Source organism: Equus asinus, chromosome 24 (genome assembly GCF_041296235.1).
Source record: "Equus asinus isolate D_3611 breed Donkey chromosome 24, EquAss-T2T_v2, whole genome shotgun sequence".
Classification (NCBI taxonomy): domain Eukaryota; kingdom Metazoa; phylum Chordata; class Mammalia; order Perissodactyla; family Equidae; genus Equus; species Equus asinus.
Genome location: NC_091813.1, coordinates 43171173 through 43188325, shown reverse-complemented (window position 1 = coordinate 43188325; position 17153 = coordinate 43171173). Strand labels below are relative to the sequence as shown.

The window sequence follows — 17153 nt, the reverse complement described above, 5'->3', positions numbered from 1 at the left end:
GAAATAGGACAGTCGTTTTGCTTCGGTAGATGAGGGTCAGAGAGGCGGGTCTGATCTCCTCAGGATATTAATGTCTGCCTTCAGCCGGGAGAAATGAGCCGTCACTTGAGTTAGAGGCAGCTTTATGTGCTCATCACTAGGGATTCCCATATGTCCAGGGAGCTGCAACAGTAAAAAATGGCAGAGCTCGGTGGTAGAGTGCAGAGGGCTCTCATTGGAATTCATGTCAGGAAGCACGGCTCAGTCTGCCCAGAGCAAGTCTGTTTAATGTTGATCAGCTGTCCATCTGATAAACCGAATTGATATGGGCATTCCCTCCAAGGGCTGCCCTGACAGTGACAGCCGCAGCACCCAGATGTCTTGTTAGCCTTTTTTGGTAGTCTTGAGTATTTTTAACCCCTTTTGTGATACCCAAGCCAAAAGTACTTTTAGAGACCTGGATAAGGCATCCTAGTTAGACTTTCCCTTTGCTTCTCTGGCAGAAAACAGCCCAGCTTAAACCGTTTCCAGAAACCAGATGCTGTTCATTAGCTACCCCTTTCCCTGCTTATAGTAAGCATCTAGTGGACCTGCAGGATAATTATGTGTTGGCAATGTCAAGTTTGTGTCTAGTTACTCAAAATAATGTTCCTTAAAATGTTCTTAAATCCAAGCTAACTGGCTTGGTTGTGCTTTATTCGTTTCATAGGTGTGTTAGTTGATCACTAAGCAGAACTTCACTATGTTCATGCATAAAGAGAAAATGTATTACAAATTTCATTTTGGCTGGCTAATTTCTGGTAATAACTGTGGTGACTCCTTGCTGAATCCCAACATCCTCTGCCTTCTCCAGTATGACTACCACCACTGAAGGCAGCTCACCTCTTTGTAGATTGATTGGCAGGTATGGAGGGAACTCATTACAGAACATATGAATACTGAGCTTTGTTTGTTTGTTTGTTTCTTTTCTCTCTTTTTTTGTGAGGAAGATTGGCCCTAAGCTAACATCTGTTGCCAATCTCTCTCTTTTTGCTTGAGCGAGATTGTTGCTGAGCCAACATCTGTGCCAGTCTTCCTCTATTTTGTATGTGGGATGCGGCCATAGTGTGGCTTGATGAGTGGTGTGTAGGTCCACGCCTGGTATCCGAACCCACAAACCCCAGGCTGCCAAAGCAGAGCACACAAACTTAACCACTACTCTACTGGGCTGGCCCCCTGAGCTTTCTTTAAAAAAAAAAAAAGGTAATCATGTGAGGAGATGGATATGTTAATCAGCTTGACTATAGTAATCATTTCACTATGTATGTTTATCAAAACATCATGTTATACACCTTAAATATATACAATTTTTACTTAAAAATTTAAAAAATTCTGAGCTTTCTTTTTTGGAAATAAACTAAGACAGATAAGTCTTTGTGTTAAGCTGTGATTATTTTAAAATTATGTTTCTGAAAAACTGCCAGTAGTTCAGAATTACAGTACTGAATATGGGAAAACTTTGTTTTAGAGGTTTTTATTGAAGTACTCCTTAAGGATTTTTCTCTTTTTTCCGCCTCATTCCAGACCTTGTGTTTTCATGGCATAGCAAGATTCTAACAGAGACTTGGGTATCTAATCTCTTTGAATGAGATCAGCTGCAAAGGCTTTTTATTTTTCTGCCTCTTTTCTGTATACTCTAACTTAGAATGTCAGATGAACTTTCCTGAAAGAGACACAGAGCCCTCAGTACTTTCACTGGTTGCTTATGTGTGTGGTCAGAGCTGGAAGTAAGGCCTGGTCATTCTTTTTTTTTACTTATTTATTTTTTTATTTTTTATCGAGGTTATGATAGTTTACAACCTTGTGAAATTTCAGTTGTACATTATTATTTGTCAGTCATGTTATAGATGCACCACTTCACCCTTTGTGCCCACCCCCCATCTCCCTTTCCCCTGGTAGCCACTAATCTGTTCTCTTTTTCCATGTCTTTATCTTCCACATATGAGTGGAGTCATACAGAGTTTGTCTTTCTCTGTCTGGCTTGTTTTGCTTAACATAATACCCTCGAGGTCCATCTATGTTGTTGTGAATGGGACGATTTTATCCTTTTTTATGGCTGAGTAGTATTCCATTGTATATATATATATCATATCTTCTTTATCCAGTCATCAGTCAATGGGCACTTAGGTTGCTTCCATGTCCTGGCTATTGTGAATAATGCTGCAGTGAACATAGGAGTGCATAAGTCTCTTTGAATTGCTGATTTCAAGTTCTTTGGATAGATACCCAGTAGTGGGATGACTGAGTCATATAATATTTCTATTTTTAATTTTTTGAGGAATCTCCATACTGTTTTCCATAGTGGCTGAACCAGTTTGCATTCCCACCAGCAGTGTATGAGGGTTCCTTTTTCTCCACAACCTCTCCAACATTTGTTATTTTTTGTTTTGGTTATTTTAGCCATTCTAACAGGTGTCAGGTGATATCTTAGTGTGGTTTTGATTTGTATTTCCCTGATGATCAGTGATGATGAGCATCTTTTCATGTGCCTATTGGTCATCCATATATCTTCTTTGAAGAAATATCTGTTCATATCCCCTGCCCATTTTTTGATCGAGTTGTTTGATTTTTTGTTGTTGAGTTATGTGAGTTCTTTATATATTATGGAGATTAACCCTTTGTCAGATATATGATTTACAAATATTTTTTCCCACTTGGTGGGTTGTGTTTTTGTTTCAATCCTGTTTTCCTTGCCTTGTGGAAGTCTGATGAAGTCCCATTTGTTTATTTTTTCTATTGTTTCCCTTGTCTGAGAAGACATGGTGTCCAAAAAGATACTTTTAAGATGTCAAAGAGTGTACTGCTTGTATTTTCTTCTAGAAGTCTTATGGTTTCAAGTCTTACCTTTAAGTGTTTGACCCATTTTGAGTTTATTTTTGTGAATGCCAGAAAAGAATGGTCTATTTTCATTCTTTTACATGTGGCTGTCCAGTTTTCGCAACACCATTTGTTGAAGAGACTTTCTTTTCTTCGTTGTATGTACTTAGCTCCTTTGTCAAAGATTATCTGTCCGTAGATGTGTGGTTTTATTTCTGGGCTTTCAATTCTGTTCCATTGATCTGTGTGCCTGTTTTTGTACATGGTCATTCTTTTCATCCCTTGAACCTGTGACTGGATCTCTATTTGGAGGTCACCATTACTACAGCCTATAGTTTTGGCATTTTGCTTTTAATGGTTGAGATTTTTGGTTTCAATAGCCTGTTTTTAAAATCAGAATTTTCATTTCCAAATGCAAAAGTGAATCAAAACTAGTCTTGAATGCTGTGATCATGGCAAACTCAAAATTCAAATTTTTATCTTCACTTAGGTTATCAAGGTGAATAAATGGCAAAATAGGAAAATCATTATGTTTCTGTAATTATTGCAATGAATTGAATGAATTTCTTGGAACTTTGCATCTGTCCTACTTATAAAAAATTAATATTTGACATTTATAATTAGTTATCACCATGAAAGATTCTTCACATTAAAAGCGTATACTTTTCCTTTTTATTATCATTCATATGCCTTGATATTTTTCATATTTTGGTATTTTTGAAGTACGTTTTTCTGCTCCTCCCCCTACCCACTCCATCCTTTGCCCTTATGGAGCTTTGTTTCTGTGGGGCCAGGGAGAAAAGCAAAACACAAATAAAACAGCTAGTGTGTCAGATAGCAGTAAGTGCTATGGAGGAAAAAAAGCAGGCAGTGAGGAACTGGTAGGGATGGGAGGGTTGCTATTATGAATGGAGTGGTCAGAGAAAGTCTTACTGATCAGGTGCACTCTGCAGGGACCTGAAGGAGGCAAGTAATCAAGCTTTGTAGATATATAAGGGAGGATCAGTCCAGACAGGTGAAACGGCCTTTGCAAGAACAGGCTTCGCATGTTCAGGGAACACCAAGGAAGCTAACGGAGCTGAGAAGAGTGAGCAAAAAGGGAGGAGAGTAGCAGGAAGTCAGGGAGGTTAGGGGTTAGAAGAGCTGCAGGTTGTCCTGGACTTTGGAGTCCATTGTAGGGACTTTGGCTTTTTCCCTGAGTGGGATGGGGAACCACTGGAGGGTTTGAGCAGCGGAGTGAAGCGATGGATCACATGTTTCTTCATCTTTCTGCTTGCCTCATTTCTGATCTTTTTCATTTTTACAAGCTAATCAACTGAAAGTATTATCTCATCATCATCATCATCATTATTATTATACTCCTTTTCCAAATTATTAGTGAGATTGAGCAACATTTTATATGATTTTTGGCCATTTGTGTTTCTTCTGGAATTATCTCTTAATATCCTTTCCCATTTTGCTCTTGAGCTGTTTATCTTTTTCCTTTTAATTTCTTGTCCAATAAGCTCCACACATATTTTGAATATAATTTTCTGCCTATTGTTTGCATTACAGATACTTTATTTCAAGTCTGTATTTGCCTGTCTTTTTAAAAGTTGTTTATTTTACTAATAAACATTTTTGTGTATTTTAACTACTCAAATTTATCCATTATTTTCTTTATGACTTCCTATTTTATTTTACAAGGATTTCTCACCTCAAGGTCATAAAAATGTTTTCCTAAATGTATAATTTTGTTTTTCACATTTAAATCTTTAATCCTTCTAAATGTACTTTTATTCTTGGTGTAAGGTAGGGATATAACTTTATTACTTTTTCCTTTAATTAATAGCCAGCTGCCCCAATGTCTTTTGTAAGAATAATCAATCTTTTCACTAACAATTTGAAGTGTTAGCTTTACTATAAATAATTTTCCAAAAATGTTTGTATCTCTGGATTCCGTTCCACTAATCAATTAGTTTATTCTCATATTACTATACTTTTTAAAATTGCAATAGCTTCACAATAAGTTTTAAAATCTAGAATGGCAGGAATTTGCTTTCTTTTCCAAAATTTTCTTTGTAATTTTCAAATTTATTCTTCTTGCATGAACATAAAAGTCAGTTTTCCAATTAAAAAAGCTTTTAGAATTCAAATAAAATGATTTTAAATAAATGACTCTTGCCTAACATTTAGTACTTACAGAAACACTCTGAATTTTGTACAGTTTGTGTTTGGGATTTTTATTAGTTTTCTATTGATATGCAGAGAGCCTGGGCTTTAGAATCAGACAACCCTGGGCTTGCATCCAGCTCTGCAGTTTACCAGCTATGTGAACCTGAGCAAGTTACTTAGCCTGGCAGCCCAGCTGCCTCTGTACAATAGAGATAATAATGCTTACCTCAGAGAGCTGTTGTGTTTTACGTGATTTTATTAATCTGTTAATTGAGTTATTATTATGCTTGGAAAATTATTTTATAGAAAGTGCTCAGCATACAGTAATTAATTGGCTCAAAGTAATTACTAAACTAATGTAGTAATTAATTTCTGATCTTTTTCATTTTTAGTAATAAATAATTTAGTCAGAGGGAGCCATAATCGCTATTAGGCTTTTTTTTTTTTTTTTGAGAAAGATTACCCCTGAGCTAACATCTGCTGCCAGTCTTCCTCTATTTTATGTGGGACACCTGCCACAGCATGGCAAGCAGTGTGTAGCTCCTCACCAGCATCCGAACCTGCAAACCCCAGGACGCGGAAGCAGAACATGCAAACTTAACCGCTATGCCAGCAGGCCGGCCCCATCTATTAGGCATTTTTGAAAATAGGATATTTGAAATATTTCTAGATGAAATGACATGATATGTGGTCTTGACTTCAAAATAATGTGGAAGGAGAGTGAAAAGTATAGCTGAAACAAGATTAGGGTCCACAGAGGTTCTTTATGCTGTATTTACCACTTTCGTATGTTTGAAAATTCCCAAAAGAAAGGTTTTTAAAAAAAACGCATCTTTAAAACTTGTTAAAAATGACAAAGTGTAAGCCTTTTCTATTTCTAGATGGAATATTATGTATTTGTTATATTATTCTCTGTACTTTTCTGTATTTTTTTCAAACCTCTCAAAAAACAAGGGAAGGAGGAAGGAAAAGGAAAAAAATAGAGTAAGAAAGAAAGAGAAAGAAGACTGTTGTCTTTTATCTCCCTTGCCTGTGTGGTGAAACACAATTGACCCTTCTACTACTTTAACACCAACTTAAACATGTAAAACATTTTAAGAGATTTCAAGTGAACATAAGGAACATAAGGAATAGCAGAATAAATGAATGAGCTATGTTCAAAGACTTTCAAGCGTAGAAGGGGTTATCTCTGGGGAAATGAGGAAAGACTTCACAAAAGAAGTGACACATGGGCTGATTTTTTAAAATTTGTTGAAAATAGATTTATTAGTTACCCTATAGTAGCAAAAGTTGTATGGTACATCCATACAGTGGACCTCTGTAGAGATGTTAAATAGAACAAGGAAACTCTGTATTTGTAAATAATGTGCAACTATCTCCAAAAGATAGTATTAGGTGAATAAAACCAGAGTGTAGAAGTATGTGGGTAAAATGTCTTTGCCATTTTTATGGTGTAACTTTTATTGACCGTATTTTTCAGGAATTTATTTAGCTGCATATAACAGGACTCTGACAAACAGTAGCTTAAAAGAGTGCAGTGTTTATTTATCTCAGATAACAAGAGGTCTAGAGATGGGCTTCTCAGAGCTGGTATAGCCCTCACAGAAGTAGATTATCAGGGGTCCAGGTTTCTGTTCTCTTCCTGCTCTACCATCCCCAGGTTGGGGGCCCTCTTTAGGATCCCCAAGTCTCCACTGTGCCTCCATGCAGCTGTGCCATGTTCTAGACAGGAAGAAGGGGAAAGCCCAAAATGCCAAAGGTGCACGCCAACTGAATCTGTCCAGGAAATCAGTAGATTTCTCAGAAATTCCATGTAGTGGATTTCTACTTACATTCTTGGCCAGAAGGTGCTCCGCAATCACCTCTAGCCTCAGGGGATCTTGGAGAAGTGAGTATTTTAAGTGAATACATAGTCACTCCAAATATAGTTGAAGGTATGTTGGTAGTGAGGAAGGAAAGAATGGATAGGTAACTAGCAATGTCTGCCATCCTTACTTCTAAAGCCTAGGATGCTGAAAAATTAGGAGAAATGTTGGAAGAAAATGGATCAAAGCACGTGAAGTTGTTTAACATATAATTGAAAGAAAGATTTGGTGAAAATTCTTGTGAAAACATCAATTAATCCTCAGGGTTTCTTTCAATCTGGTAATTACTTCCTTTTTCTGATTACTTAACATAAGTGGTATTCATTTTTGACTCTTTTCCAATCAAGATTTAGCATAAAAAATACCCAAGAGTACTAAAATATGTGTACATAAAATGACGTGAAGACTTTTATTTAAGATAATTTTGAAAATCCAGTACGTTGAAAGTTTACTAGATTGCTTTGGGTGGCTAAAATAGGAATAAGATAATGAGAAGAAAATTTTCCCAGATTCTTTCATACTGTCGCTACTTCTCTGCCACACACTAAATTAGACTCTTGCATAATGTGATCTGGAGTTGCTTATCTGATGACAAAATCTTAGAAGTTGAGAGTGCAGTACTAGATGGTGGAACTGCAGGACAGATTTAAAGATGACCAATCATTTCATTTCTGTTTCCTGTAGAAAAGTAGGTGTCATTAATCACAACATTTTTGTCTCTTTTTAACTATTAACTGCCAGGCTAGGTAATTGTTTTTTTTAAATCCCTGAATCTTGGAATTCAGGAATTGGAAGAAACTGTTTCTCTAATTATTCTCCTTTCAGTGATGAGAAGACCAAGGGCCTGAGCGTTTTAAGGGATTGCCCATGGTCTGTCTGAAGTTGTAGATGGAGGTAGAACTAGTATCCAGATCCCTGATTGGGCTAAATCACTTGATTCGGTTCTGATCAAATGATTGGAAACGACTCAACTGCTTTCCCCAGTTACTATGAACAAGTCAAGTATGCTCGTAATATGCTTTCTCCTAGGAAATTCTTTTCTGTAATGCCTAGAACTAGGGATGAAAATTGAACAAGTTTGTCATGGGCATAGACTAGCATTGGTAACATTGGTAACTTGGCTTCTTTTCCGGCTTCATTTACTATTCATTAAGTAAATAAACATTTTAAGTTATCCTTGGTCACTATGACAAGGTGGCTCTGAGTTCCAGCTTTGTCCTTTACAAACTGAATGTTCTTGATCAAGTGTTTAACCTCCCCATACCTGCTGTAATTAAACTCACAGTTGATACATAAATGAAAGTTCTTTGTGAATGGTGGGTACTGTACAAATGATGGGTTTTCACTTTTATTGTTACCATTGTTTTTGTTGTTTCTGGCCATGTGGCACTTACGGACTGCTATTTATTTAATGAATGTTGTTTTATGATTATAGATGTCTTTATTAAAAGCTCATAATCATTCATTTTCATCCTTAGGGTGATTCAGAACACCTACAACTTCTTGCATGCCTGGTTATTACTTTCTTTCATAAGCTGAACTGCATAAAAGATTTATCCAATGCTTAAACCTTCTTGAGTTTTATAGTTGCTCATAATCTCATTGTGCAATTTTTGTGAAATGTGGCAATATGGATCTTTACAGTGAATGATTTTGTAAACCAGAAAAAGGATACTAATAAAATACATTTTTATTCCTTTCTTTGAGTCACTTTTTTAAAGGATAATTTTTAAAAAAATTTTTTAATGTTTTCTGTTAACTTCTCAGTAGTCTTAGAAGCCTCCAACCTTGGTCATTTTCTCTGGGATATAATGAGGTTTTAATCTAAATCATGAATTTGCTGTTTTCTTAGAAGCTGTTTAACTCACTGGTTCATCTTCTTCTTCTCCAATTTGTAATCAAGTACAATATTTCCACTGGGTCATTTTTACATATTCTTTTACTTTTTTTTTTTAACAAAGGAAATTAAAAGTGTGATTTTTCTTTTATAGATGCCACCTTGCTTGGCTCCTTTATCTAATTGTATCTTTATGTAGTTATTGTATTATGGTTGTTAAGCTAGTACCATATTTTTTTGAAAGAAGAGTCTCATATTTATTATTTGATTATTTTATATTTATTTGTCTCCGTGTCTAAGGCTGTTGTCCTAGGTTAAATGCTTAAATTTGACCTTTAGGTCAAGCCCTTTTGTTACATTTCCCTTGGACCTTTGTAATAGCTTCTTCCAAAGATCTCTCTACTTTCATTTTTTTTACTTTTTCAGATTTTCTACGTATCACCTTCAGAATATTCTTCCCAAATCATTAAAAAATATATATAATCCTCCCTTCTCAAAAACATTGCCTAAGTAATAAAATGCACACCCTTTAATCTGCCATAACCTAGTTCCAGATTCTGATTTCTCACTTATCCACGCAGACCCTGTACTCTGGCCAAACTGACCTCACCCCGGATCACATTTTTCTATTCTTGCCTTTGCGAAGTCTTAAGTCCTGTTCTTCCTTATTCTGGGGTTTCTAATCCCTACTGTTGTCTCTGCACTTTCTCTCCAGCTGTGGAAATTCTGCTTATCTTTCTAAGGCCCAGCTCAAATTTACCTTCTTCAGAGGAACTTTTAAAAATCATTTAACTGGCATATTTAGGAGGCAGCCTAGTATAGTAGAAATAGATTGGGTTTTGAAGTCTCTATTGGTTATCTATTGTTGCATAATAAACTGCCCCCAAATTTGGTGGCTTAAAACAGTGATCATTTTGGGGCCAGCCTGGTGGCACAGTGGTTAAGTTTGCACGTTCTGCTTTGGCGGTCTGGGGATCCCTGGTTCGGATCCTGGATGCGGACCTGCGCACTGCTGTCAAGCCATGCTGTGACAGGCATCCCACATATAAAGTAGAGGAAGACGGGCACGGATGTTAGCTCAGGGCTATCTTCCTCAGCAAAAAGAGAAGGATTGATGGTGGATGTTAGCTCAGGACTAATCTTCCTCAAAAACAAACAAACGAAAATAGTGATCATTTGTTTCTCATAGTTCTGTGAGTTGCCTAGACTGTTACTCTGCTGGGTTTTCCTGGGTTTATTTATGTGGCTGCATTTACCTGGTAGGTTAACTGGGGGCTGAGTGTGGCTAGGAGAGCTGGGCACCTCTCTTTCATTCTCAAGGAGGCTAGACTAGATTTCTTCACATATAGTCTCAGGGCAGCATTCCAAGAGGGTAAGCCCCAATGCAAAAGAGCTTTCCAAGCTTGTGTGTCTCACATTTGCTGGTGTCCCATTGGCCAAACAAGTCACATAATCAAGCTCAGAGTCAATAAAGGAAGAGACCACATGTGACGTGGATATCAGGAGATGTGATTCATTAGTGGCCATTAGTGTAACAATCTGCCACAGTGTACCCACTGGTCCCAGTGATTCACATTCCTCCCTTATGCAAAATATACTGACCACCTCCCAAGACCCCAAAGTCTCATCTATTTCATGGCATCAAGCTCCAGGTCCATGATCTCATAACTTATGTTAGGTCCAGATGTGGATGTGGCTCCAGAGTTGCAGCCCCTCTTAATCCAGGGACCTGGGAACTAAAAGTACAAGTTATCTACCCCAACCCCACCACCACTACACATCCAACGTACAATGGTGAGTCAGGAACAAGATAACTACAATAGTCACTTCCATTAAAAAGAGGGAGGAGGAGGGGCTGGGCCCATGGCTGAGTGGTTAAGTTTGTGCACTCTGCTTCAGGGGCCCAGGTTTTGCCAGTTCATATCCTGGGCGTGGACCTAGCACCACTCATCAAGCTGTGCTGCGGCGGCATTCCACATGCCACAACTGGAAGGACCCACAACTAAAATATACAACCATGTACTGGGGGCTTTGGGGGGAAGAAGGAAAAATAAAATCTTTAAAAAGGAAAAAAAGGGGCTGACTTGGTGGCACAGCAGTTAAGTTCGAATGTTCTGCTTTGGCAGCCCAGGGTCCACTGGTTCAGTGTGGACCTATGCACTGCTTGTGAAGCCATGCTGTAGCAGGCGTCCCACATAAAATAGAAGAAGATGGGCACGGATGTTAGGTCAGGGCCAATCTTCCTCAGCAAAAAAGAGGAGGATTAGGGGCTGGCCCCATGGCCTAGTGGTTAAGTTCACGCGCTCCGCTGCAGGCGGTCCAGTGCTTCATTAGTTCGAATCCTGGGCGTGGACATGGCACTGCTCATCAAACCACGCTGAGGCAGCGTCCCACATGCCACAACTAGAAGGACCCACAACGAAGAATATACTACTATGTACCAGGGGACTTTGGGGAGAAAAAGGAAAAAAATAAAATCTTTAAAAAAAAAAAAAAGAGGAGGATTGGCAGCAGATGTTAGCTCAGGGCTAATCTTCCTCAAAAAAAAAAAGAACAAAACTTTTTGGGATTTCTGTGAATCTCATTAGAGTTTATTCCATATCCTAACAACAACATCCATAATTCTTTTTGAGACAGACCTCTCTACTTTAGGTTAGTGTCAGGCTGCCATGGGACAATACCCTTATAGTTCTTTAAAGACCCTTTGTCTACCTAAGGGGTCTACTAGGCATCACTTTAAATATTTAGGTCTTTACAAAAGTTCTTATAGCCGTACTTTTTATTTGGTCTTTTTTCTAATACCATTTCTTACTTTGAGAATCTTGTCCTGGAGAGACTGGAAAAGTGAATCAGTTTTATTTTCAACCTAGCAAGTCTTTGATCCTTTATTGTTCCTCTAAATTATTCTTCCAAACTAAACAATTCTCCCTTTAGCTCATCTCTTTCTTGTTACCTTGTCATATGCAGTGAAAAAACTCCAGCTTACATTTGCTGCATTCTGCTGGAAAATCTCCTTATCCAGATCCATAAGTTTATTAGATATATTTTCTGTCTTTCAAGTTACCATAGGCAACCATTTTGCCAATTGTCTAACGACCTTAAAAACCAGTATGTCCTGTCTGAGTCCTGCAGGAACAATCTCCTTACTGCCTTTCCAGCTTTTACTAAGAGCTTGCTTTTTCTTCAGCCTTTTCCTTTAGCCCCCACCATTGAGACTCAAAGCCATTGAGGCATATTTGAGGCTTTTGTGAGCAGCACCCCATTCCTAGATATACGGTTTCTGTATCAGATATCTATTGCTGTATAACGAACTACCCTAAAATTTAGTGACTTGAAACAACCATTTTATTTCTTACCATTCTGTGGATTGGCTAGATGCTTGTTCTGCCTGGGGTCACTCATGTCACTGCTTTGGACAAGCCTTAATGTATAAGCACTTATCAGGCTTTGCTTGTGTCACATTTGCTAATGTCTTTTTGGCCAAAGTCAGTCACATAGCCAAGCCCAGAGTTAGTGTGGAAGGAACTATACAGGAGCTTGGAAACCAAGAGGCATGATTCACATGGGGCCATTTATAACAGATTCTAACAGATTTCCATTTCCACCTTACAGTGTGCCTTTAGGCAAGTCATTTAACTATATGCAACAATTTTCTTACCTGTAAAAAGAGGTTGGTAATACCTATCATAGGGGGGTTATGAGGTTTAAATTTTTTAGTAATTACTGATTTTATTATTATTATAAAAGTAATAGTTTTGTCATTGTAGAAAATGTACAAACTATAGAAAAATACAAAAAAGAACCAAACATCTCCTGAAATCCCATCTGATACAGTATGATACTGTAAGCTCCGCAAGGGCCTTCTCTATCTTATTTACTACTTAAGGTGTATATCTTAGTTCTTATTCTGAAAGGTAAGGTCCTTGAAGAAAGAGACCACATTTTATTCATCTCTGTAAAGCCCATAGCTTTGCATTTAGGATTAAAAGAGGTAATGTATAAAAATACTTGGCTTAATGTCTGACACAGCTTATGTTCCCACTTAAATTTGAGTTCTGTTAGATACTAGTAAGGATTCTCAGAAATCCTAAAGTTACGGAAGCGGGGGAGGTATACTGAAAACAAAGTATCTAAATGGAATAGTGGAAGGTGGCCCTCCACTGGCCAGCTTCTCTCTGGGGAATCCTGGTTACTCCTGGGATAGAGAGTGAGCAAGATTATAAAGAAGGAAGGTGTCAAGATCTGCTTGTAGATCCCAAACTACTCAGTGGGGAGAACTCTATAAAAAACTTCATAAGAAAGGAATAATAAAAAAACAGACTAATCACTGAAATATTTTATTGTTGAAAACTGAAGTCCAATATTACTGATAAGAGGGTATTTTTGACACTCAGACAAATCTTTCCTTTATGTTTTAGTCAAAGAAGTTTGGCAGAGATCACAGAACTTATCCATACTGCTCTCCTTGTACATCGTGGGATAGTAAATTTAAATGAATTGCAATCTTCTGATGGGCCACTGAAAGACATGCAATTTGGAAATAAAATAGCTATCCTGAGTGGAGACTTTCTTCTAGCAAATGCCTGCAATGGACTAGCTCTGCTACAGAACACCAAGGTAAAGCAGAGTTTGCCTCGGTCTGGGTAACCTTTAGGTGGCTCTTGGTTGATGGCTGGAGCCACGGAGGTCTGTGCACCCAACGCCCCTCATGTGGATGCTCAGTAAAGTTTTGCTGCTGTTGATGCAGTGTCAACACCCAGTAAAAGTGGTAAATGCTAAGAAAGTTTTGAAATGAGTTTATATTTTTTTCTGATTATAAATGAAATTATTTGTTAATTATAAGATAGTATTAAATATTTAATATATAGAAGATATAAATAAATATTACCTATTTCACTACCCAGAGATAATCATTGTTAGTTAATATTTTGATGTATTTCCTTTCAGTCTTCTGTTTGTTTGTTTATTCCTACCTTTATGTATGTGAATTTTTTTTGTAACATAGGTAACAACTTGCACATATAAGGCTTTTGTAAAATTCTGCTTGTTTTTTCCCGCTTCATATTATGACATGGGCATTTTCCCATGTTATTAACACTTTTCATAGACTTTTTAATGGTTGTATAATATTAAATTATTTAGATGAAATATTTATTTAACAAATTCCTCATTTTTGGAATTTAGGTTGCTTCTAATTTTTTACTATCATAAGTAAATCTGAAGTAAACATCTTTACACATCAATTTCCTCATTCCAGATTATTTCTTTAAGATAAATACCTAAAAGTGGTTCAAAGGGTTTAAACATTTTTACTGTTCTTGATACATATTGCCAAGCTGCTTTCTAGAAAGACTGTAGAGGTGTTTCTTATATGTTAGTTAGAATTAGGTTTGACTATAAAATAACAGTAGCCTAAACAAGATAGGAGTTTATTTTTTCTCATGTAAAAACATCCAGGACTAGTCAGTCCAAGGTTAGAATGGTGATTCTACAAAGTCAGGAACCCAGGCTCCTTCTGTCTTACCACTTTATGGCCCAAGGTAGTTGTCATCATGTTCTCACTCCTGTCAGTTGGAAGGAAGCAGAGTCTGGGGGTGGGGGTGGGGGTGGGGGTGGAGCAGAGCAGGGCACATCTCCTTCCCCTGAAGGTCAAGTGAGTATACCTCCTGGTTTGCTAAGGACAGTCTCAGTCTAAGTCTGCTCTCCCAGAATCCTATCTGACTTAGCATTTGTCCTGGATTTTTCATTTTTAACAGAATGATTACTAATAATTACATTAGAATAAACCAGGGTGGGTTTCATAGATCTCCACTTCATATGTCCAGCCTCTGCCTCAGTTTTTGTCTAGTGTAGGCTAATAGTGTGTGAGATCCATGTACAGTGGAAAGAGTTCTCATGTTAAGGTCTTATTATATCTGAAAGACAACCAGCAATAACTCATCTCTTTTCCCAACCCTTTCAGACACCTCCCAATCAGGAACAGAATGTAGGGCAATTGCTGATACAACAAAGTGCACTGAATGTCTAGGGACAGGTAACTCCTTCCTGTCTCGGGTGGCAGAAGGATTTGACACTGCTGCCCCAGCTGGTCACTTAGTGTTTCACCCCGTTGTACTATGGCCCATGCATGGGCTTCAAGAGTCACAAAGCCACCAAGTACCAGTCCAAAATCTCAGTGGGAAATAGTGTAAGTTAGAGGTTTGGTGTCTATAAAGTATGTATGAGAAATCAAGGCTGATCACTTCTTTGCAGAGGGAGTAGACTGAGCCTGCTTGCTTGTATGATGTAAGCCTATAGCTGTTTTATTATTTGGTAACACTTTGTTTTTGCAATAAACCCTTTTGGCAGCAGTAAGCTCAACATAATTAGAGTATATGTTTCATTTTTTAAAAGTACTGAATTTTTGTTTCTTGAGAAAGTTGGTAAGGAATGTGTAACTTGCACAAAATGTTTGTTGATATTTACTATCCTCTGTGGAGGCCATAGCAGTGTCACTGACCACATGAAAACAAGAAGAGTCAAATCTGCTGAAAAAGTGCCAAGATCTACTTCCAAAGTTAGTAGTTACTTTAAGGAGACTTCCTGAAGATGATGATTTGATACATGCAGTTGCAGAAGATATATATGCATAGCAGTCTGTGAAGTCTAACTTTTATTTAGATAAATTACTATTCTTCCAAGTTAATTTCACTCATTCTTGACTACAAGTTTTTATGTGCACGTAGAAAAAGGGAAGCAATAGCTTTGTTTGTTAGCTCTATTGGCAGGAGAAGAACTTGGCAAAAAAGTTAAATAATTCCAGTTTTAGTTGTCTGTCATCAGCTACTTTAAACAATTAAATCATTTTAGTTAATTCTAAAAATGATTTGTTTTTTCTATCCATTCATGGAATCAAGGTAAAGCTTTTGGAAGTATATTCTGTCAGAGGTAAAACCATTATGAGTGAGATTGGAAATTCAGTTTGAAAGTTCAATATGGGAGATAAAATTATTTGTTTATAATAATAATAAAGGACAAATTTTGGTGAAATACACACTGTTATGGCAAAAACAATGTTCTCCCTACATTGAGAAACCTGTGAGTAGTTGATTTGGTTATGGCATGCCCATAATTCATAATTGCATCCAAACAAGCGTCAATGTTATACTAATTAAAATAGAAGCTATTGTTATAAAAATTGACAAATATCTTTATAGTCAGAGTCTCTGAAGTACAAGATTTGAGGGATATATCTGATGTTGAGTATAAAAATACACTTCAGCGCTGCAGTATGTGCTTTCTCTCTTTGTTGCCTGTCATCAATGAGATTTTTGAAATCTTTATACCCAACAATGGTATTGAACTTTGCTATAAATGGGTCATCAAAATTTTCGTGATATTTTGTTCAAAATCAGTTAGAAATCTTTTTTTTTTTTTTTGAGGAAGATTAACCCTGAGCTAACTCCCGCCAGTCCTCTTTTTGCTGAGGAAGACTGGCCCTGAGCTAACATCCATGCCCATCTTCCTCTACTTTATATGTGGGACGCCTACCACAGCATGGCGTGCCAAGTGGTGCCATGTCTGCACCCGGGATCCGAACTGGCAAACCTCAGGCCACTGAAGCGGAACATGCGCACTTAACTGCTGCGCCACTGGGCCAGCCCCCATCAGTTAGAAATCTTAAATCAAGTGTTCAACAAATGGAACAGCAAATGAAGCTTTTAGGGAATTATAATTAATGAAAACAAAGCTTCCATTGGAATTTTTCCCTACAATAGCAAGGAAAGAACTGAACAAAATAAATTGTAACAACTCAAATACTACACAGGATTAAATTTTGCAATTCTATAATTATGATCTGGAATATCTCACCTTGCAGGAAGAATCTTTTGGTCGTGCTCCTCTTTTGAATAAATTATGCATACACACACAGGAATGAAATGAAATTGAGAAAGGCTAGATTTTGCATCTAATTTTGGCAAAACATTCAAAAGAATCATAGAAACAATTTATCTGACAAGTGTTGTCTTATAAAAATAAAAACATTTGTCAAAGAAAGGTACTCTGAAGGAAGCAAAAAAAGACAGTACCTTGAAAATATTTGAGCTGGAGTAGTTACACTTTTCATCATTAAAAAAATTAGAATTGAGTATCCCTGCCATTTAGCAAATTTGCTCTGAGCTTACCAGGTTAACTCAGAACCTGTAGAAAGAACATTTTCTCAATTAAAGATATAGTGATCTACCAATAAGAATCAATTGAAGGTATCAATAATTTCAAATTAATTAATCATACAGTGCAACTGTGAAGAATATTACTGGCAGTTTTGTTTTAAAATGCCATATATTAAAAAGCACATTCTTCAGAAAAAGCCAGTTACACAATATTAGAGACAGATATGGCTAAGAAACAAATTAAAGTGTGTGAATATGTACCAAGAATAATTATTCTACTGTCTGTTTTTTAATATTCAGGTAATCAAT

The 17153-nt window shown here is 37.1% G+C and overlaps 1 protein-coding gene across 3 annotated transcripts in view; it reads left to right on the top strand.

Annotated features, from left to right (window-relative positions):
• Positions 1-17153, top strand: part of PDSS2 (decaprenyl diphosphate synthase subunit 2) — a 269187-nt gene that overhangs the window by 149895 nt on the left and 102139 nt on the right. For all 3 annotated transcript variants that reach the window (XR_006519200.2, XM_044757198.2, XM_014868397.3), the window contains exon 3: positions 13110-13308. Coding sequence is in view for 2 of the 3 variants with exons in the window: in XM_044757198.2 (XP_044613133.1) it covers positions 13110-13308 (199 nt within the window). In the remaining variant the exon portion in view is untranslated. The remainder of the gene's footprint in view (positions 1-13109; positions 13309-17153) is intronic.